Source organism: Vulpes lagopus, chromosome 23 (assembly GCF_018345385.1).
Source record: "Vulpes lagopus strain Blue_001 chromosome 23, ASM1834538v1, whole genome shotgun sequence".
Classification (NCBI taxonomy): Eukaryota; Metazoa; Chordata; class Mammalia; order Carnivora; family Canidae; genus Vulpes; species Vulpes lagopus.
In genome coordinates this window covers 25,018,962-25,042,411 of record NC_054846.1, presented here as the reverse complement: position 1 = coordinate 25,042,411, position 23,450 = coordinate 25,018,962, and the positions used below count along the sequence as shown (strand labels likewise).

General features: G+C 33.3%; 1 protein-coding gene across 4 annotated transcripts in view; it reads right to left on the bottom strand.

Moving 5' to 3' along the window:
• Nucleotides 1-23,450, bottom strand: part of UHRF1BP1L (UHRF1 binding protein 1 like) — a 95,703-nt gene that overhangs the window by 29,659 nt on the left and 42,594 nt on the right. For 3 of the 4 annotated variants that reach the window (XM_041738291.1, XM_041738290.1, XM_041738289.1), the window contains 9 exons: nt 22,025-22,214; nt 21,131-21,271; nt 20,023-20,193; nt 17,913-18,093; nt 15,723-15,806; nt 10,441-10,623; nt 9,830-9,948; nt 6,246-6,387; nt 1,972-2,165 (listed from right to left, as the gene is read on the bottom strand). In XM_041738291.1, the coding sequence (XP_041594225.1) occupies nt 1,972-2,165; nt 6,246-6,387; nt 9,830-9,948; nt 10,441-10,623; nt 15,723-15,806; nt 17,913-18,093; nt 20,023-20,193; nt 21,131-21,271; nt 22,025-22,214 (1,405 nt within the window). The remainder of the gene's footprint in view (nt 1-1,971; nt 2,166-6,245; nt 6,388-9,829; nt 9,949-10,440; nt 10,624-15,722; nt 15,807-17,912; nt 18,094-20,022; nt 20,194-21,130; nt 21,272-22,024; nt 22,215-23,450) is intronic. The other variant, XM_041738292.1, reaches the window with a different exon arrangement.

Here is a 23,450-nt window from a genome sequence, read left to right as displayed (position 1 = left end):
TAAAAGGGACTTAACTGATTAACCACTAAGAAAAACACAACTTAAAAAAAATCCATAAATAATGAATAGTGAACATAATATGTAAATTTGCATACAAAATATCACAAAACAAAACAAACAACAACAGAAAAGGAAACTAAATGAAATCAGTATTACAAAAAGCTTACTATGCCCTAAGTATACAAATGCTCCGTTTGGAAAAAGGAACTTTTTGTTAGGATATTTTAAACCAAAGAGATTTGGAAGATGACTGGATGGATAAATGGAATGACTGGATACATGTCATTACAATGACTTTTCTGGGATAGAATTATTAAGAAAATAAGAGTACAGGTCAAACTACTTCCTAAAATAATTTTTCAGAAATTACTAACCTCAGTCCTCAAAATATTCACATCAAAGAGTTCAAAGGGACTGGTTTTAAAACTGTGCATATTGATAGTGTAAAGATCATCATATGATTGTCTTAAAGTAAATTGTAAATGTTATAAAATGTGTCTTTCTGTTGAATATAAGATCTTTGAGAAGATCTTTACATTTCTGCAATGTATGTTTATTCATAACCTCATTTTACAGAGAAAAAATTACAGAAATTTAGAGTACCAGCAACACACCTAGAAACTGAAACTTTTCATCCATGTCCAAGTCTTATTCTATTAACTACATTATAGTATCTGTTTTTTAAAAAATTTCCCTCCTGGGATCCCTGGGTGGCCCAGGGCGCGATCCTTGAGACCCGGGATCGAATCCCACGTCAGGCTCTCGGTGCATGGAGTCTGCTTCTCCCTCTGCCTATGTCTCTGCCTCTCTCTCTCTCTCTCTCTGTGACCATCATAAATTAAAAAAATAAAATAAAACTTATAATAAATAAATAAATAAATAAATAAATAAATAAATAAATAAATTAATTCCCTCCTTTAAAGTTTAAATATTCATGGAATTCAGATTATCCTCTACTTGGCTGTAATACAAAGCAACTTTCTATTATCTTTGGATATCAATAATAGAATAACTGTGAACAAATAAAATCCAAATCTAATTTACTAGTTTCATTATATTAATTACTACTTTTGAAAGAAAAATTTTATCCAGTCTGGTAAAAAGTAGGGGAAAAAAATGACTGATTTATTTATTTATTTTTTTTAAATTTTTATTTATTTATGATAGTCACACACACAGAGAGAGAGAGAGAGAGAGAGGCAGAGACACAGGCAGAGGGAGAAGCAGGCTCCATGCACCGGGAGCCCTACGTAGGATTCGATCCTGGGTCTCCAGGATCGCGCCCTGGGCCAAAGGCAGGCGCCAAACCGCTGCGCCACCCAGGGATCCTGACTGATTTAAATTTTATTTCTGCTTACCTCCAAATGGATGAGCAGTGACAAAATAAAATAAAATAAAAAGAAAGTAAAGAAAGAAGGGGAAGATAGTAGTCTCTTAAAACTTTTTGAAATGAAAACCAAAAAAAAAAAAAAAAAAAACCAAAATTAAAACTGAAATTTCAAAATCAAAATTAAGATACAATTAAGCTGATTTATATATGAGCCTCCATCTTAAATCCTGGAAATTCTATTGCTATTGCTGCTAACTTCTCTAAAAATGGTTTTGTGGGGTGTCTAGGTAGCACAGTCAGTTAAACACCCAACTCAGTTTCAGCTCAGGTTGTGACTTCAGGGTCATGAGATTAACTCCCATTTGGGCACCGCATCCAGTGCAGAGTCAGCTTGAGACTCTCTGTCTCTCGCTCTGCCCCTCCCCTCACTTCTCTCTCTAAAGTAAGTAAATAAATCTTAAGAAAGAAAAGAAAAGAAAAGAAAAGAAAAGAAAAGAAAAGAAAAGAAAGGAAAGGAAAGAAAGAAAGGAAAGGAAAGGAAAGGAAAGGAAAGGAGGAAGGAAGGAAGGAAGGAAGGAAGGAAGGAAGGAAGGAAGGAAGAAAGATGGTTTTGTTATTGCAGTCACTTGTTTATATGGTACCTTTAGCATTAAGCCATCAACTCGAATATCAACATGCTCATCAGATTTTGAATTGTCATTCAACTTGTATACAGCCATAAATTGATTAAGACTCTGTTTTAAATCCAACAGAAATTGATTTAACCATAGAATACTTCTTTCATCCACAGTAAACTGTAGTGCATTCAGTTGGCTATAAAGGTTGGCAGATGGAACTGTGGAGAAAAAAATTTTTTTAATATTTAATGAACAGATAGTCTAAATCTTCCATGAGAGAAAACATTTTTAACAGTTTTTATTCTTTTTAAATTAAGGTTTTGAAAATTATAAAATTAAAGTGACACATGTGGATGATAACAAACACATTTAAATAGACAAAACGAGATTTTTCTATGCTTCACTAATTGAAAATATATTAATTTAAAACTATCTGTATAAGCAGAAAGTACTATTTAGATCTCTTTTCCTAATGGTATAGTCACCAAGAAGCAAACTTCAAAAACCTTACCTTCTTGATGATGTATTACATCAAGGTGTGGTCCTTAATCAGATATTTCATAAGGACTTTTACTATGTATATGTTAATCCAAATCCTCTAAAACAAGAGAACCAAGTAGTAAACAAGGCAGATCTCTTTGAGAGGAAGGGGCCAGGTACTTTTATTTTCCACTTAAACCAAATCCTAGAATAGTGCTTGGTGCAAAATAAAAAATCAAGTATCTAGGAAGTAATAAAAGGAATATACTCTTTTTCATAGCTCCCTTCAAATATTAGAATGCTCAGAGGTTAGATAATAGTTTATTGCTAATTTATATTAAACTAATATTCATATTTACAGTATATCACTTCCTGAAACCCTTTTGCTTCTACTATAAAAGCCATTTTTTTCAGACCATCTTAAAAATCTTTTTTATTCCTAAACATTCAGACCTATTTACTTCTAGTATAACAAATAGCATGCACATCTAGAACTTTTTGAGAATAATAATTTAGGAAAATAAACCCAAAGTATAGGATATCAGGAAAGAGACAGCATTATTACAATGTCCTGAACAGCACTTTTTTTGCATTCATTCATTCATTCTTTCTTTTGTTCATTCATTCATTTTCTTTCAGTGAAGACTCACTGAATGCCAACTACGTTTTGTGTATGGTATTAAGCACAAAGTAATAAAAAGTCTGTAAGCTTTTACTCAAGACAGACACAAAGGTAGAAAAATTATAATTCAAGTCCAATAGAGACATCTAATTAGGATGTGGAGGTGCTTGTATTTGAAAATAGAAAGGCAGCGGGATACTGAGAAGATCACACTCTAGAGGGAAGGAAGGGGGATGCCTCTCATATAGACTACAGACTGAGTGATGATGAAAGCTAGAGAGAGGACTAGAGAGCTACAGTAAAGAAGGAAAGAAAAACTGAGCTTTGCAACCTGGGACAGACAAAGAAACCTGGTGCACTAAGTAGAAAAATCTACACAGTTTCTAACAGAGGACACTCATGAAATAGATTATTATATAGTTATTAAAGATATTTATTTAAAATAAACCTGTAGCGGGGCACCTGGGTGGCTCAGTTGGTTAAGCGTCTGCCTTTAGCTCAGGTCATAATCCCAGCATCTGGGGTGGAGCCCCCCACTGGCTCCCTGCTCAGTGGGCTCAAAGAGCCTGCTTCGTCTGCCTCTCCCCCACTCGTGCTCACTCACTCTTTCTCTCTCTCTCTCACTCTCAAATAAGTAAAATCTTTTAAAAAATAAATAAATAAAAGAAACCTGTAGAAACCTGGAGTATGCTCATATCAAGGGGAAAGGATAAGATGTAAATAAAATATGTAATAGAAACACATATATTAAAAACAAGACTAGCAACATTATATTTATGGTTATGGTCTAAACTGTGTCTCCTCAAAATTGATATGCTAAAGTTGTAACTCAGGGTACACCTCAGAATCTAACTGTATTTAGAGACAGAGCTTTTAGAAAGGCAATCAGTAAAAATGAGTTCATATGGGTGTGCCGCAGTCCAATATGATTGGCATCGTTAGGAAACACACATGTGAAAAATAGCCATCTACAAGCCAAGAAGAGCTCTCTGAAGAAACAAGCCTGCTGACACTTGATCTAGAGTCTCTAGAATTAGAAGGAAATAAATTTCTTTTTTTAAATCACCCAGCCTGTGGTACTTTGTTATGGCAGCCCTAGCAAATTCATATGTTTATGTTCAGCAGAAGTCATCTCTAAATTGTAGGCTGTGGGCAATTTTTTATTTTTGGCATTTTCTTTTTTAAAAAATCATAAGATATATTACTTACAATTATTTATTTTTTTAAAAAATTTTATTTATTTATTCATAAGAGACACAGAGAGAGAGGCAGAGACACAAGCAAAGACACAGGCAGAGGGAGAAGTAGGCTCCATGCAGGGAGCCTGACATGGATTCAATCCCAGGACTCCAGGATCATGCCCTGGGCCGAAGGCAGGCACAAAACCGCTGAGCCACCCAGGGATCCCCATTTACAATTATTTAAAAAGTGATATATTTTTAAAGTTGGATTGCTTAACAAAGAGATGAAATATAAGGACTAAACATGGATCTTTGTATGTGGAGATTCAATGTACTCTCCTCTTTATTTCTGTGTATATTTGAAATTTTTGATAATGAACAGTTAAATTACACAGTTAAACATAACCTTGTAATTCCACTCCTAAGTATCTAGAAGGTTAGGGTTTAAATTGTTGATAAAGAATTTTATAGTTTTATTAGAAAAAAATATATCTACTATATAGAATGAGATTCCTTTGGCACATATTAACCAAACTGATTGAAATATATATATAAACCTAGATTAGAAGTCAGAAATCCTGTAAACTAGTCTTAACTCTGAAGAATTACCAGTTCATTGATGTATTACTAAAAGGAAAACAATTATTTGTGAGGGGAAAGGAGGGCTAGAAACAATGGGATTCTCCAATTATAACAAATGGTTGCGAATGCCCAGTGTAATAACATAGTTGGGGACTGAGGGGAAGACACAATGAATTTTGATTTAGATGACCCATGCTTGAGTTTCAGCTGTGCTATCTTACTAAGGTGCTGAGCAAATGTCTTAACTTCCTCACTGTTTTAGTCAGGAAGGTAGAAAAGAGAAACAAATGAGAAATAAACAAAAAACTGCTGACAAGCATGAAGGCAGTGAGAATTCAGTCCCAAAATTTTGGCACAACAATTAAATGGTTAAACAGCTAAAGAAAAAGGTACCACATAAATAAAGGCAAATTTTAGTTTGAAGAACTCCTGGATGAACTGAGGCAATTACATAGAAATTTAACAAAGAACACAAATGTATAATTATTTTAACTTTTTAGGACCCCAAAATAGCATACAAATAAAAATTTACGTAATTCAATGTTTCTAAATAAACACAACAGCCAAAGGCTGTCCAAAGTATACATCTGTGCCTAAAAAAAAAACCAGCCAAAAAATTTCTCTACAGCTAAAAGAATAACTCCATTATTAATTTCTCAAGGAAATATAGAGTTCTATATAACTGAAATGAAATTGGTTTTTACTAAAGGAAAAAAAAACGACCTTATTCTACAAATAACCTAACTTCCATAAATTCTTTCATTTAACAAACAGCTACTAAGAAATGAGTCAAATCTCAGGGATAATATGAAGCATGCCTACCACATTAAGGATGCTATAAGCTGGGCTGTCTGGGTAGCTGAGTAGGTTAAGCATCTGCCTTTGGCTCAGGTCATGATCTCTGGGTCCTGGGTTCAAGCCCCATGTGGGGCTCCCTGCTCAAGAGGGAGTCTCTTCTCCGTCCCCCTCTGCCCCTCCCCACTGGTCATGTTTTCTCTCTAATAAGTTAATAAAATCTTTAAAAAGAATTTTAAGGGACACCTGGGTGGCTTAGCGGTCGAGCATCTGCCTTTGGCTCAGGGCGTGATCCCAGGGTCCTGGGATCGAGTCCCACATTGGGCTCCCTCCATGGAGCCTGCTTCTCCCTCTACCTGTGTCTCTGCCTCTCCCTGTGTCTTTCATGAGTAAAAAAATTTTAAAAACAAAAAAATTTTTTAAAGGATGCTACAAGCTACTGAGAGAAAAAAAATATGAATAAACAGAATATGTTTAAAAATGCTATACTATAGTTATATACCAAGTACAAAGACAGTAAGTAAAGAACAATGGATTTTTGTTTCTTTTTTCATGTTTATAAAACTCAAAAACTTAGGAATAAAAAAAAAACTTTCAAAGTAATGGACAAGTAATAACAAAACAGGAAACTCTCTTACTTGGAAAATCCTTTCCATCAGGATAGTAATATTCTGTGAATTCTATATAGACAGCTGACATTTCTTGCGGAAGATACAGGGATTTTTTATTGCAAGAAATCATACTCTTGGGGGAAGAACGACATTGTTCTGCTGTAGAGACCTGAAAATATAATTAAGCACATTGAAGTAACACTGAATAAAGCCCTTTCCAAACAATTTACGCCACATGAACATCACTTCAAACTCCTAAAACTACTTCAAATAATTAGTAATTTCAGATGAAAACTTTATTATATATTTAACTTCACATTCAATTATTTTTAATAATACTAATAAACTATTCAGAAAACGATAACCTCTTTAAAGTCTTATCAGTTACAAAATCCTTACAATAGTCCTTGCAAACTTATTACTTTGAGCCTCCAAATATCAGAATATTTCTGTAACAGAAGTATAAAGAGCAGAGTCAGAACACACATCCAGGTCCTTAAGAACAGACTGCTTCTCTGGTGTGTACTTTATAGTAATTCTTTATCTTAATTTATTATTATGAAAAATAACATAGCTATATACAAAGTTTCAATCTGGGATAATAAATTACAAAGATGGATAATGGTGATGTGGTGATGACTGTACAACGATATGAATAATGAATGCCAATGAATGCAACACTTAAAAATAGTTAAAATGCTATCAAAACATTATGTTGTACACTTGAAACTAATATAATGTTATATGTCAATTATACTTCAATTTAAAAAATGGTTAAAATGGTAAATTTTATGTCATACATATTTTGCTGCAATAAAAAATTACTTATAAGTAATACAACTACAAATACTTCTGTCAAATAGTGTAATCTCTTTTTTCTTTTTTTTTTTAAGATTTATTTATTTATTTATTTATTAATGAGAGAGAGAGCGGCAGAGACACAGGCAGAGGGAGAAGCAGGCTCCATGCAGGGAGCCTGACATGGGACTCGATCCCGGGTCTCCAGGACTACACCCTGGACTGAAGGCAGCGCTAAACTGCTGAGCCACCCGGACTGCCCCTCTTATTTTTTTCTAAAAGGACTATGAGTTTGAAGATTATTACATTTTTTTACCCCCCCCTCAAACAACAAATTTACTTCAAAAATGTATATAGTAATTTCCCCAAAGTTCATTAGTTTTATGAATTTCATTTATTTGTGCTTGTTTAGTATATACCCAGGGATGTATCTCAAGGTTAATTAATTTTTTATTCATTCTATTTATTCAACAAACATATATATTTCTTATGTGAAGTAGAACAGTTTTTCAATAGTTTATGTTTCACCTTGGTTAAACTACTAGTAAACCTATGGAATACTTGTACAGTCTATAAATTTAAGTCATTCTCTAGCATTATTATCAGATTAAGAAGCTCTTCTCTGTATATATGGAAACAAATCCTTTGGAACTCAAAGTATCAACTTATTTTAATAGACCATAGCTTACTTCCTGTTTCCTTCAACAGGTAAAAAGTTATTCAAATTGAGATAAACATTCTATTTTCTTCTAGTTATTTTTATTTGTTCTACTTTGGTGTATTTGTGCATGTGGAATGTCTTTACAGTATTTTATCCTCAATTACTTTGAATTAGGGTGATTCCCCTCCCCTATTTCCATATGTATTTATTTACATTTTATAATTTAAAGTTAGCTTAAAATAAGATGCAGTATATATGGAATGTAAAACAAGAACCAACTGTATAATAAGAAAAAAAAACATATAATAGAGTTTTCTCAAAACTGGCACAGTTGAGATTTTGGACCAGATAATTTTTTGTTGTGGGCACTGATAAAGATGTCCAGTACATTGTTAAAATGTTTAGCAGCTTCACTGGTGTCAACCCACTATTTGCCAGTAGTAATCCCCTCCAGGTGTGACAACCAAAACTATTTTCAGACAATGTCAAATGTTTCCAAGTGGTAAATCAGGCCCAGATAAAAACCACTGAGGAAAATAAAAATAAATTTATGTATCAAAATAAACCACAATAATTCATAAATGAGAACACATAACTAAAACTGTTTATTTTTTAAGAATATTACATATTCATTCTATTGTGTTGGTCTCAAGGATTGCAATATTACACTAGATTGTATGATTACAGCCTGAACAATATAAATGGGACAGAGATCTTAGCCATGAAGTTCAGTTCACAAAATAGCCAATATTTGCTAGTTCAATAAGACAAAAAGTATTTTAGTTTCTTCCACTAAGCATTGTATAATAAGGAATTTGGCCTTCTAAGAGAAGTCTGGCCTTTGTCCCTGCTAGAATTACCTGGAGGTAATTCTAAATTCAACTGATAGTTTATGCTTATGATGATCAATAAGAGTGGAGCTGGCCAGACTTGACAGTCTTAGTAGTCTTTAGAGGGTAGAGGCTTCGGGTCACCTGGTATCAATCTACGTAGAAACTGAGTTCATCTATGAAGGTACTACTTCATGTGTATTATTACACATCCCTTCCAGGAAGCTAATGTGTCCTGAGAACATTTAGAACCCTCCCATCCCAATTCAAATTGGTTCTCTTTCTATGGCCGAATCTAGTTTGTATCCTTTCCCTGTAATAAATGTAATTCTTAGTACAAATCCATTTCGAAGGGCACCTGGGTAGCTCAGTGGTTGAGTGTCTGCCTTTGGCTCAGGTTGTGATCCCAGAGTCCTGGGATTGACTCAGGCATCAAGCTCCCCCTGGGGAGCCTGCTTCTCCCTCCACCTATGTCTCTGTCTCTCTCTCTGTGTCTCTCATAAATAAATAAATAAATAAAATCATTAAGAAAATTAAAAAAATAAATGTGTTTCTTAGTATAATTTATTTTATGAGTTCTAGGAGTTATTCTAATGAATTCTTGAATCCACAGAGAGTTTAGGGGAGACTCCTGAACTTGCAGTTGCTGTCAGAAGTCTTGTACAGATTTGGCAGTCTGGAAGATGTGCTCTTTAGCTAAAGTATGCTAAATTAACAGTTTGGTTAATTCTGCATAACCATATAAACAAAAATTAATCAACTGACATTTTCTCTGCTGTCTAATTTAGCCATTTCACAAAACTTGTCAAGATGTTGTGGGGTTGTTTGTTTTTATTAAGTAGGTTCCACATCCAGCATGGAACCCAATGGAAGGCTTGAACTCATAACCCTGAGATTACGACCAGAGTTTGAGATCAAGAGTCAGATGCTTGGGATCCCTGGGTGGCGCAGCAGTTTGGCGTCTGCCTTTGGCCCAGGGCGCGATCCTGGAGACCCGGGATCGAATCCCACATCAGGCTTCCGGTGCATGGAGCCTGCTTCTCCCTCTGCCTGTGTCTCTGCCTCCTCTCTCTCTCTCTCTCTCTCTCTCTCTCTCTCTCTGTATGACTATCATAAATAAATTAAAAAAATTAAAAAAAAAAAAAAGAGTCAGATGCTCAACCAACTAAGCCACCCAGGTGCTTATGTTGGTTTTTAAACAAAATGATGTTTTTAAATAAAATGATGGTCAAGATGTTTTTAAATAAAATGATGATATTAGTTCATAAGAGATGCTTGTAGAAGATGTTTATCAGAAGATATAATTAAAAAATAAAGCATACCTGGTATATATTAAAATCTGCAAGTCTAACCACAACAGAACTAGACATTAACTTAGCTTTGGATTGCTGAAATAATACTGAAGGTGTTCTGGAAGTCCCTTTCAGAGCTGAGTCTTTCTCTGTGGGAAATAAAATAAAAAAACTTTCAACTTATTGCAAAATTATTTTTTTAACAGTCACTTGCTAGAAATATATATGAACTCTAGTTCGTCAAATAAGATAATATATGTGAAGAAACTTTATGTATCAACTGATGTAGGAATGTAAGTTATTGCAACGATTCCTCTTTTTTGTGTGATTATTCCTTAAACATGAGTCATACTTACATCACATTTAAGATATTCTTGTACAATAACTTCTACCTGAAAGTCTTGTTTAAAAAAGCCATTTAACAGTCTCAAATATTCTACCTGGGTATAATTCTTATTGGTCATAAGAAGTGCTTAGGTCCAAAAGCCTATGTTCTGAATAAGATGCAGAACTTTTACACATTAATTAAACATAATACTTATCCACAGAAAATATATTATGATCACATACACACACACACAAATACACACACACACAATTAATACCAGGGGAATGCCATAATGTTGTTATAGGTAAAATACCTGTTTGTGTGTGCTGGGGAGAGGCATGTGTTGGGGATTTAGGAGGTGAACCTACATTATGATCCTTTACAGCCTGCTTAAGCATTTCAACGTTGCACTCAAATTCATGTAACAATTCATTGGCCCATCCATTTTTTGTTTTGGTTGCATCACTAAAATACATCCAATGATTACAACTATCTCCTGTAAAATAAATGATAGGTATTTCACTGAAAAATGTACAATTTTCATTTATTTTATTATAGCACCTCTTCTGACGAGATTTATCCGTTTTCCAAGGGAATCTTTCTCAAGAAAGCAGACTTCACTTATAAGAGATTTTAATCTTCCTAGAAAATATTAGCAAAACATTTAGAATACAAGAAGAGTGTCAAAGGAAAATTATTTAAGAGGTTTCATTCAAGACCCACCACTGGTACAACATCACTCAATGTTTCAATTACAAATAGTACTGCTGGTCAACCTTCACTGACTGCTCAACTACCTGTATACCTCCATTACAAAGAACCCCACAAAATACTACAACAGGTGAAAGTCCTTTCATCAAAGATTTGTTATAAAGTAATAAAATAAGATGAAGGTTATTAAAACACTAAGGAAACCATTAAAATTTCTCAAGATAGACATCAGTCATAAAAATATAGATATATCTATACCTCTATAGATTTTTAGAGGAAAAATTAAAAATCAAAATTATTACGTTTCTCTGTAGCAAAACCTGAGAAAAGTAATATGAACGTATAAGAGTTAAGAAAATAAAATCTTTATGACTAAAAGTTTTACCTCCCAAAATATGAAATATTTCTGTAGTTAAAAATATTTTATGTATATGTAAGTAACTGCCAAATTAGGAGAATAGAATATACAACAAAGCCTTCCAACAAAAATCAAATAGTATAACCTTTACATTCTGTCAAGTACAGATACAGAATTAAAAGAGTAGGAGATGGAAAGTTGTGAACAGAAAAATTTTACCACTTTCTTAAAGTCTTTAAAAATTCATTATACCTGTTTTTTCTTATCTTTGTGAATTAAAAAAAAAGCCACACATCATCAAAATGCAGAGACTGGCATAAGGTCAAATAACTTAATATGGCCATAAACATATATACTTTTTGTTTTTATTATTTGGGAGAAAAAGCCTATCAATATTCAACCATTTTTTTTAAAGATTTTATTTTTTAAAATTTATTAATAAGAGATACAGAGAGAGAGGCAGAGAGAGAGAGAGGCAGAGAGAGAGAAGCAGGCTCCATGCAGGGAGCCCGATGTGGGACTCGATCCCAGGACTCCAGGATCATGTCCTGGGCCGAAGGCAGGTGCCAAACCGCTAAGCCACCCAGATGTCCATATTCAACTATTTAAAAGCATATTAATGTACCACTTCTCAGGCTTTTGGCTACAATCAAATGTAAAAAATCTATTAATGCAACCTAAAAATATAGAAAAGTTAAAAAAAAAAAAGTTCCAGGAATCCTACAATGCAGCTAAATCATTGTCATCCTTTTATTTTATACTTTCTTGATTTTTTTTAATGTACTAATAATATACTAATTTTTAAAATTTAAAACATATTAAAAACTTGCTTTTATCACATTAACCAAATAAAATAGTACAAAATATGTCTTTCATATTCTGATTTTAAGTTTTAAGAAAAACAAAACCACTGGAAGGACATAATAAAGACTAGAGCAGAATTAAATGATATAGAAACTAAAAACCAATGGAACAGAGCAATAAAACAAGGACCTGGCTCTCTGAAAAAAAAAAAAAATCAATAACATTGATAAACCTCTAGCCAGACTCCTCAAGAAAAAATGAAACAGTACTCAAAATTGCAAATGAGAGAGAAGAAATAATAATCAAGATCACAGAAATACAATTATAAGAGAATATCATGAAACACTATATGCCAACAAATTAGACAACCTAGAAAAAATGGATGAATTCCTAGAAACATTTAAACCACAAAACTAAAACAGGAATGGAAAATTTGAACAGACCAATAAGCAGCAAAGAAATTGAACCAGTAATCAACTCCCAACAAACAAAAGCCCAGGACCAGATGGTTTCACAGGCAAATTCTACCAAACATTTTAAGAAGAGTTAGTATGTACTGGTCTCCAAACTATTCCAAAAAACAGAAAAGGAAAGAAAACTTCCAAATTCACTGAGACCAGCAGTACTTTCATACAAAAACCAGATAAAGATACCACTGAAAACAAGCACCACAGAATATCCCTGATGAACATAGATGCAAAAATCCTCAACAAAGGGATCCCTGGGTGGCGCAGCGGTTTAGCGCCTGCCTTTGGCCCAAGGCGCGATCCTGGAGACCCGGGATCGAATCCCACGTTGGGCTCTCGGTGCATGGAGCCTGCTTCTCCCTCTGCCTGTGTCTCTGCCTCTCTCTCTTTCTCTCTGTGTGACTATCATAAATAAATAAAAATTTTAAAAAAGGACTTATTAAAAAAAAGTCTTTAAAAAAAATCCTCAACAAAATATTAGCAAACTGAATTCCACAACACATTAGAAAAATCATTCACCCAAACAAGTGGGGGATTCATTCCTGTGTTGGAAGGGTGGTTCAATATTTGCAAATCAATGTGATACATCACATCAATAAGAGAAAGGGTAAGAACTATATGATCATTTCAATAGATGCAAAAAAAAAAGCATCTGACAAAGTACAACATCCATTCATTATAAAAGCTCTCATCACAGTGGGTATGGAGGGAACATACCTCAACATAATAAAAGCCATATATGAAAACCTCTCAGTGAACATCTTCTTTAATGAGGAAAAACTGAGAACTTTTCCCCTAAGGTCAGGAACAAAACAAGGATGTTCACTCTCATCACTTTTATTCAACATAGTACTCGAAGTCCTAGGCACAGCAAGCAGATAACAAAAAGAAATACAGAGCATCCAAATCAGCAAGGAAGATGTGAAATTTCCAGTATCTGCAGATGACATGATATTACATGTAGAAAACCTGAAAGACTCCAGCAAAAAACCTGCTACAACTTATAAACTAATTCAGTAAAGTCACATGATAAAAAAATAAATGTATAGAAATCTGCTGCATTTCTATACACCAATAACGAAGCAGCAGAAAGAGAGATCAAAGAATCAATCCCATTTACAACTGCACCAAAAACCACGAGATACTTAGGAATAAACCTAAACCAAAGAGACAAAGGATCTGTACTCTGAAAACTAATTGATGAAAGAAACTGAAGAAGACATAAAGAAATGGAAAGACATTTCATGCTCATAGACTGGGAGAATACGGTTAAAATGTCCATACCACCCAAAGCAATCTACACATTTCATGCAATCCCTATCAAAATACCAATAGTATTTTTTTTTCCAGAACTAGAAGAAACAATCCTAAAATCTGTTTAGACCACAAAAGACCTCAAATAGCCAAAGCAATTTTGAAAAAGAAAAGCAAAGCTGGAGTCATCACAACGCTGGATCTCAAGTCCTATTACAAAGCTGTAGTGATCAAAACAGTACGGTACTGGCACAAAAACAGATATACAGATCAATAGAACAGAATAGAGAACCCTCAGAAATAAACCCACAACTATATGGTCAATGAATCTTTGAAAAAGGAGGAATGACACCTGGGTGGCTCAGCGGTTGAGTGTCTGCCTTCTGCTCAGGGCATGATCCTGGAGTCCTAGGATCAAGTCCCACATCAGGCTCCCTGCATTGAGCCTGCTTCTCCCTCTGCCTATGTCTCTGCTTCTCTGTGTCTCTCATGAATAAATACATTAAATCTCAAAAAAAAAAAAAAAAAGGAGGAATGAATATCCAATGGGAAAAGGACAGTCTCTTCAAACAAATGGTGCTGGGAAAACTGGGACAGAAACATCCAAGAAAACAAACTGGACCGCTTTCTTACACCAAACACAAAAATAATTCAAAATGGATTAATGTCCTAAATGTAAGACCTGAAACCATAAAAATTCTAGAAGAGAATAGGCAGTAACCTCTTTGACACCAGCCACAGCTACTTTTTTCTAGATATGTCTCCTGAGGCAAGGAAACAAAAGCAAAAATAAACTACTGGAACTACATCAGAATAAAAAATTTTGTACAGCAAAGAAAACAATCAACAAAACTAAAAGGCAACCTATAGAATAGGAGAAGATATTTGAAAATGGCATATCCAATAAAGGGTTAGTATCCAAAATATACAAAGAACTGATTCAACTCAACACCCCAAAACCAAATAATCCAATTAAAAATGGGCAGGAGACATGAGCAGACATTTCTCTAAAGATAGCCAGATAGCCAACAGACACATGAAAAGATGCTGAACTTCACTCCTCATCTGGGAAATGTAAATCAAAACTACAATAAGATAGCATCACATACCTGTCAGAATGGTTAAAATCAACAACACAAGAAAAAATAGGTGGTGGTGGGATGTGAAGAAAAAAAAAACACTTGTACGCTGTTGATGGGAATGCAAACTAGTGCAGCCACTGTGAAAAACAGTATGGAGGAGCCTCAAAAAATTAAAACTAGAATTACTATATGATCCACTAATTCCACTACTGGGTATTTAGCCAAAGAAATACAAAAACACTAATTCAAAAGGATATATGCACCCCTAAGTTTATTACAGCATTATTTACAACAGCCAAGATATGGGAGCAGCCAAAGTGTCCATGGATAAAGATATGGTATATATACCTACAATGAAATATTATCAGCCATAAAGATGAATGAAATCTTGCCATTTGCAAGGATTATGAATGGAGTAGGGAGCATAATACTAAGCAAAATAAGTCAATCAGAGAAAGACAAATACCATATGACTTTACTCATGTGGTATTCAAGAAACAAAGGAGCAAAGGGGGGGGGAAGGAGAGACAAATTATGAAACACATTCTTTAATTATAGAGAACAAACTGATAGGAGGGGGGTGGATGGTGGTTGGGTGAAACAGGTGATGGGAATTGAGGAATGTAGTTCTTGTGATAAGTACCGAGCGATGTATGGAATTGTTGAATAACTATACTGTACACCTGAAACTAATGTAACACTGTATGTTACCTAACTGGAATTAAAATAATAAAAGATAAAAATAAACATACATTAAATTAAAACAAAATGATAAAATAAATTTAAAAAGAAATGAATTAAAACAAAATAAATACAAAAGGAAATGTGATAAACTGTCTATATAACTTCATTTTTTAATTTTTTTTCTATATAACTTTAAAGCAAGATTTACATCTATTAAAGAAACTGGTATACATACCTGCTTTGTGATAAGGATAATAATCTATAGTTAGCTGTGTAAAAGACAGTTGCATAGCCCCTCCAGTAATACGTCTATTCGACTCTAGAAAAAGAAAAAAAATAGAATTGAGAGAAAGAAACATTAAGGAAGTATCAGAAATACTTCATTTATCATACCTGCAGTAAACTGAGACACAAAGAAGTTAATAGACCGAGGTCATACCAGCTAAGAAATACAGAGCTGTTCTGAACCCAGGAAATATTAACCACTATACTATATCATCCTGTCTCTTATTAAAGAGGAATTTTAGCCTATTGGGTTAGGTAAGTTGTCTGAAGTCACACAGCTATATTAAGATTAGAAGCAGATCACAATTCTGTGTGACTCCAACATAAAAATCAAATTTTAAAGCAGCATGGATAAATCAACTATAAGTGAGGAAAATACAAATTAAGATACAACTAGATACAAATGAATATAATTCATTTCAGACCTTTCTGGATTTTAAAACAGATCTGTAGGATGAGGGAAAAATTTTGGTGGAGGAGTTTTCCCCTTAAATAACATAATTCAGATTATTCTATGAGGGAATATGAAGAGTGAGAAATATAAAAAAGCTTAGAAGACACTTTTCTCTATTCTTTTGCTTATTACTTAACTTTGACCCCTCATTTTTAAATTTTTGATTATTTTAACTTTTCCATTTTTCCTTTCAAGTAACTAAAGCAGAAGATCCTAACTTTAAACCAGAAAGCACAAAGGTGGACAAAAGAAGACAACAAATCCTTCTCAAAACTCCAAATCTTCCTCACCTTTCCATTCCACTCTTTTATCTAGTCACTGATATCTGGCTGCTTTATCTGATGAAGGCAGGGTAACTTCTGCTAAATATCCAGGTAGGTTTCACTATTTTCTCTTTCAGCTTTAAAAATACGATGCAACAATTTTCACAGATTCAGACTCTGAATCAGGTCTGAAGTAGATCAGTCCAATACAGATATTCCTGTTTTAAAGAGATCCTCAGGGACACCTGGGTGGCTCAGCAGTTGGGTGCCTGCCTTCAGCTCAGGTCCTGATGCTGGGATCTGGGATTGAGTCCCACATCAGGCTCTCTGTGAGGAGCCTGCTTCTTCCTCTGCCTATGTCTCTGCTTCTCTCTCTTTCTGTGTCTTTCATGAATAAATAAATAAATCTTTAAAAAGAGAGAGAGAGAGAGAGAGAGAGATCCTCAAGCTCAGCAAAGTCGGAGAACTACTTACTGTCCTAGAAGTACCACTAGACCAACCCTCCCAACACTCACAGGCCAGGAACACTCTCCAGTGGAGAAACAGAAATGCCCAGTACCTACATTATGGAACCACAGATTTTCAATGTGACCAAGAGCTTCCCATTTACTTCATTACCTGTATCTACCATATAAGGAAAAGTAAGAGAAGCTAAAAGTAAAGAAAAAAACCTTACTACCTGGAATTTAGCTTCCTAACCAAATTTTGGGAGGATTACTGGTAAAGAGCCACAAGAAATGGTTAGATAGCCATACATCTGTGTTTACATGCACATGGGGTCAGAAATATGCAGACAGACGACCATGGGATATGTGTGCAAATAATTATGAATTGAGTATGTACTAAAATTTAATTTACAGACAATTTCAAAATGATAAAAAGGCTAATTCAAAGGCAAGTCTAATATTTCATCATCCTCCAAGGATGTCATCTATTTAGTCCTTGATTTTTTTTTTATTTTTTATTTTAAAAAAAATTTTTTTTTTTAATTTTTATTTATTTATGATAGAGAGAGAGAGAGAGAGAGAGGCAGAGACACAGGCAGAGGGAGAAACAGGCTCCATGCACCGGGAGCCTGACGTGGGATTCGATCCTGGGTCTCCAGGATCGCGTCCTGGGTCAAAGGCAGGCGCCAAACCGCTGCGCCACCCAGGGATCCCCTTGATTTTTTTTTAAACCTAATTTTATTGGTAGTATCAATAGCTACCAATTAATTGTGCTGAAATTCTAAGTATTAAAGCAAAATAAAATTTCATATCAACATATATTGCTTAAAATTACAACTTTCATCTATGTACTATGAATGATAAAATTATGGCCAGTTATACCAGACATACTATATCTTACATATTATAAATAATCTAATTTTGTAGGAAATCCTAGAAAAACCAAAATATAGTGTGAAATAAGCAGCTCTTATTACCTTTTTCTCTAGCATGAATATCATCACATATGTGTAGATCTAGATGAGAAATCACTAAGTGATGAGAGGTTTCTTTAACATCAAAGTCATTGAATAGTTTCACAATTGCATCATTTAGATCAGGAGCATTTGATGTCTGTGGTGTCTTCACTTGTTGGGTAGATGGGGCTACTGTAGAGCTCTAAAAGATTCAAAACTGCCTTATCACTTCAAGTTAAAAATTTGAAATTCCACAAATGAGAAAACTTAAATATCTTTAGTAATGAAGTCATGAAAAATAAGCTAATATATTTTCTATCAATAACTTGATTCTTCTAAAATATTTTCTGAATTATATGAGAATAAAGTTAAATCTAAAAACTGGAGGCTATACAAAATTTGAAAATGAAACCAATGTATTTTAATAAATATTTGAATAGTTATATTTGTAGCCTTTTTGGGAAATATATTTATTAATTTATAAATATATAACATAAATAAATAAAATATAGTTATTAAAGGCAGCTTATTCAAATAGTATTACTTCTACATATTACAAGAGAAAGAGGTGGCCTGGGTGGCTCAGTCAGTGGAGGAGTTTTCCCCTTAAATAACATAATTTAGCTTATTCTATGAGGGAATATAAAGAGTGAGAAATGTAAAAAAGCTTAGAAAACACTTTTCTCTATTCTTTTGCTTATTGTTTAGCCTTGACTCCTCATTTTGTTATTTCAGTTTGTTTTAACATTTCCATTTCTTGGTTCCAGCTCAGGTGGTGAAACAGGAGTCCTGCATCAGGTGCAGACTCAGAGGGCAGTCCATTTGAAGATTCTCTCACTCTACCCCTTCCCCACCCCAAACAAGCACCCCCCCCCAATAAATAAATATTTCTCCAAAAAAAGAGAAATAAATGTGAGCCCTGTATATATGAGCTGTATACACTATTATATGCCCATGTAAAATATAAATCATTTCTTTCTACATTGCTTGTGATACTGTTTAGTAAGTGATCTGGTGCCTCTCCTAAGGGATGTGGCATGTCCTCTGAACGTGGATATCTGAAGAAGCCAGAAAGCAGAAGAGATTTATAATAGACATTGAATTCAAATTTTTTCCCCCAAAGGAAGAAGCATGAAATACTGATGAAGTGTAAAGACCTATATGAATCTAATAACCTAAAATGTGTAAGCATACTATATGTGTAAGCATACTATAAGGTCACGTTATGTAAGCTACAGAACTGTACATGAAACTTTAGTAATAATTAACAAAATTAAGACAAAATTTTTCACTAAAAAATATTTAAAAGTTTCTAATTAAGAGCCCAATAATAAAAGAACAGTTAGTGATATATGGAAAATTAAAGTGTATACATTTTGTATAAATACATATTTACATATCATCTATTAAGAACTATCTATAAAAAAAGAACTATCTGTAAACAAATTTTAAAGTATACTCAGTAAAGGATCAAGACCCACAGTAATTAAAGAAAAGGAAAGATGAAATACAACTGTGAAGCCTTAAATTCTAGGGGCTCGAGATAAATTTTTTTTTTTTTTACTAATTGTAAAATTAATTTCCGTAAGACAAATCACTTATTTTTATTTTTACTTACTTTATTTTTTACTTTTTTTTTAAGTAGGCTCCAGTTCCCGTATGGAGCCCAACAATGATTTCACAATACCCCTTGTTTTTATTAAGAACAAATACAATGCTAACAGTTTCGTGTTGAACTTTAGCAGTTCCCCAGGGTTTTACATTTTCTGCAATATTAATTTTCACACTTCTCCCTTGACTATACCCAGGTTCTTTCCTTTTGCCCTTACTTTAGTAAGTTTAAGTTGTATTTTACTTCTTGAAAAAAGATATTTATAATATCAAATACTTTTATGTCATCATTAACTCTAGTGCCTAGTACAGAACTTCAAACAAAATAGGCATCATATGACAGAAACACATTTAATATATATTTTCATATAGATACTATGTGTAGAAAATTATCCAGTGAGATATCTACATAAAAGATTCTTGGACTCAGTCTTATGATCTAATTCACACAAAGAAATCACTAACCATTCTGATTTTTAGACCATTTACATATTCTGTGTTTTTCCTCTTAAGAACTTACCTGTGTAGGTTCAGGAGCCATACTTTTCCTTTGTTCTGTTGATTTTTCTATCGCTTCACTAAGAGACTTTGCATATTGTACCATAGCCTTCAATTGGGAATCCGTTAAAACCCACAGTAAGTCATCCAATATTAGAATTAATTTTGTTGCAATAACATTGCAGTCCTTTAACTGTCAGAAAAAAGGATTCATAAAATTAAGCCAAGACATAAAATTTACAATGCACTGTTTTAAAAATATTTAAAATGTTTGAATGATATTAAATATATATCCTTCCTTCATTCACCAAGTATTTACTGTGTTCCTATACTATAGAATGAGTATGTCTTTGTATTGAAGATATGGTGGTAAAACAGACTGACAAATTCCTGTACTTTAACAGATGCATGTTATATAGATACAAGGACTTATATAATTTAATTTTGCATTTATAGCTAATAAATCATAAAATTACCCATATTAATTGTGCTAATTCTAGTACAGAAAGAAGTATTAAGATTAAAAACTGAACTGTTATTTTAACATTTCACAACACTAAGCATTATACTCTGAAAAAAATTTTTTCAATTTAATTTAGTATATTTATTTGTGTCTAGTTATATAAAACATAATGATGAGACTTTATGTGCACCGTGTTTTAAAAACCCATTATTCTTTCATTAAACTTCATTACAGTCTATAGTGAACTCTGAATTTGATATCCTTAAGTAACTATATTCCCTATTTATTTAAATCACCATTCATACCTTAATAACCTTCTAAAGGTAGTAGTTCAGTCTACTAATAACAGAGGCTTTGCTGTTTACCCATTCTTTAGTAAAATTCAATAGAAGAAATGAAATTTATAAGACAGGAAATATTCAAAAATATTTGATAATGGAGAATCCATTAAATTTATAAAAAGTAAAAATCTATTAAACCTAGAAAACTGAAAAATGTTATCATAACACTAGATTTCTTCAAATACTGCTTGAGGCACTATATTTCCTTTTATTTTGCTTCATTTTAATATTTCAGTGTTTCATCTGGAAAATTATTTAAAATTTCCTCTCAATTCCACTAGTTATCTATCACATGAACCAAAAAAGTAATAACCCTGTTGACTTACTCTTCTTTTAAGTGTGACTCTGATCTTTGATTGGTTGGTTATTAATCGAACAGGAGCACACATAATTTCAAGATGTGAACTTTGAGTAGCATCGGCCTCTATTCGAATCATCTGCCAATTTATTTCTTTAAATGTCAAAACCTAAGGAGAAAGGTATTAGCTTCAGTTACTCAGTCAAAATAGAGTAACAAATATGTAGATTCATAAAAACAACAAAAAAGCTAAATAAAATTTTATCTTTTTACTAATATTTTTTAAAGATTTTATTTATTTATTCATGAGAGACACAGAGAGAGAGGCAGAGACATAGGCAGAGGGAGAAGCAGGCTCCCTGTGGGGAGCCCAACATGGAACTCGATCCTAGGACCCCGGGATCATACCCTGAGCTGAAGGTAGATGCTCAACCACAAGCCACCCAGGCATCGTCATTACCAATTTTCTTATGACACTCTAGATATATTCACTATGATTTTATTTTTTAAAACCGTATAGTTACAAAAAATTCAGTAACATTTCTTCATAATTACATTCACTATTTGTAAAGTTGTTAGTACCTTATTTTAATTTTGATATAAAGTACAAATAACATTTGAATCATATGAGCAAGAAAAACTTAAATAACATTTTTTTTTGTATATTTAAAATTCAATTCTGAGTAGCCGAGAATTTAAAATGGGGTTCATTAACTCTATAAATTAAAAGGTTTATTACAGTAAAAACACCAAAATATGCACATTTTTAACTAAATAAGAGAAACAGAGAGAAAAGTATAGTTAAAACACAAGAGTAAACGTGGTATGTGAATATATGTAACTATAAGAATTATTTTAAAATGTCCTCTTATATTTAGTGACTAAAACATTTTTTAAACAAAGAATGAAAAGAAACGTTTACCTCTCCTCTCTGTGGATCCTGAATACGAGTAAATCTTAAATCTCCATGTTCCCAGTTTGCATTTACACTATAGATCCTTAGCTGGGAAAGTTCAAAGGATGCATTGAAAGCTTTTGCTCCAATGCGGATAACAATGGAATTTACAGAAACAGTAATTCCCTCAACTACTTTTTCAGCAAAGCCATATTCACTGGAAAAATAAATCAAAACAAAACATAATGCACTAGAGCCAAAATAAATTATTAAGAAGGTTATTTGTTAATATTCTCAAAAACAAGTACACAAACTGACCATTATTCATTTTTATGTAAAAAAATTTTGGTTATAACAATAGTCTGATTATATGTAAATTACAAAAATGTTCTCAAAATGATAAAAGATTTCTAAAATTTAAGGCTACTTTTTATTTGATAAGTTTTTAATTTTATTTCCAGAGTAGTTAATATACAGAAATACATGAATTTCAGGTGTACAATAGTGATCTCATAATTCTATAAACTACTCAGTTCTCATCATAAGTATACTCTTTAATCTCCATCATCTATTTGGCCCACCTCTCCCCTTTGGGAACTATTAGTTTGTTCTCTATACTTAGGAATCTGTTTCTTCATTTCTCTTTTTTCCCTTTGCTTGCTTGTTTGTTTCTTAAATTCCAAAATCATATGGTATTTGTCTTTCTCTGGTCAACTTCTCTTGCTTAGCATTATATGCTCTAGATCCATGTTGTTGCAAATGCCATGATTTCATTGTTTTTTATGGATGAATAATATTGTATTGTAGATATACACCACTTTTTCTTTATGCATTCATCAATCAATGGACACTTGGGCTGCTCCCATATCTTGACTATTATAAATAATGCTGCAATAAGCATAGGGTGCATGTATCCTTTCTAACTAGTGTTGTTGTATTCTTTGGGTAAATACCCAGTAGTGCAATTACTGGATTGTGGGGGTACTTCTATTTCTAAATTTTTGAGGAACCTTCATAATGTTTTCCACAGTGGCTGCACCAGTGTGCATTCCCACCAATGATATACGAGGTTCCTTTTTCCCTACATCCTTGCTAATATTTGTTCCTTGTGGTTTTGATTGTAACCATTTTGATAGGCTTTTTTTTTTTTTTAGAGAGAGAGAGATAAAGACAGAGAATGCCTGTGTGAGCAGGAGAGGGGCAGAAGGAGAGAAGGAGAGAGAAACTGAAGCAGGCTCCACATCCAACAAGGAGCCCAATGCGGGCTTGATCTCATGACCTTGAGATCATGACCTGAACAGAAATTAAGAGTTGGACACTTAACCAACTGAGAGACCCAGACCCCCTGAAACGTTACTCTTTAAATTAGGTTATTATAATCACTATCCAAAACTGCCTACTCTTCAAGTTGTCAGATGTTCAAACAACTAGAATCTATAAAGTAAAAATAAGA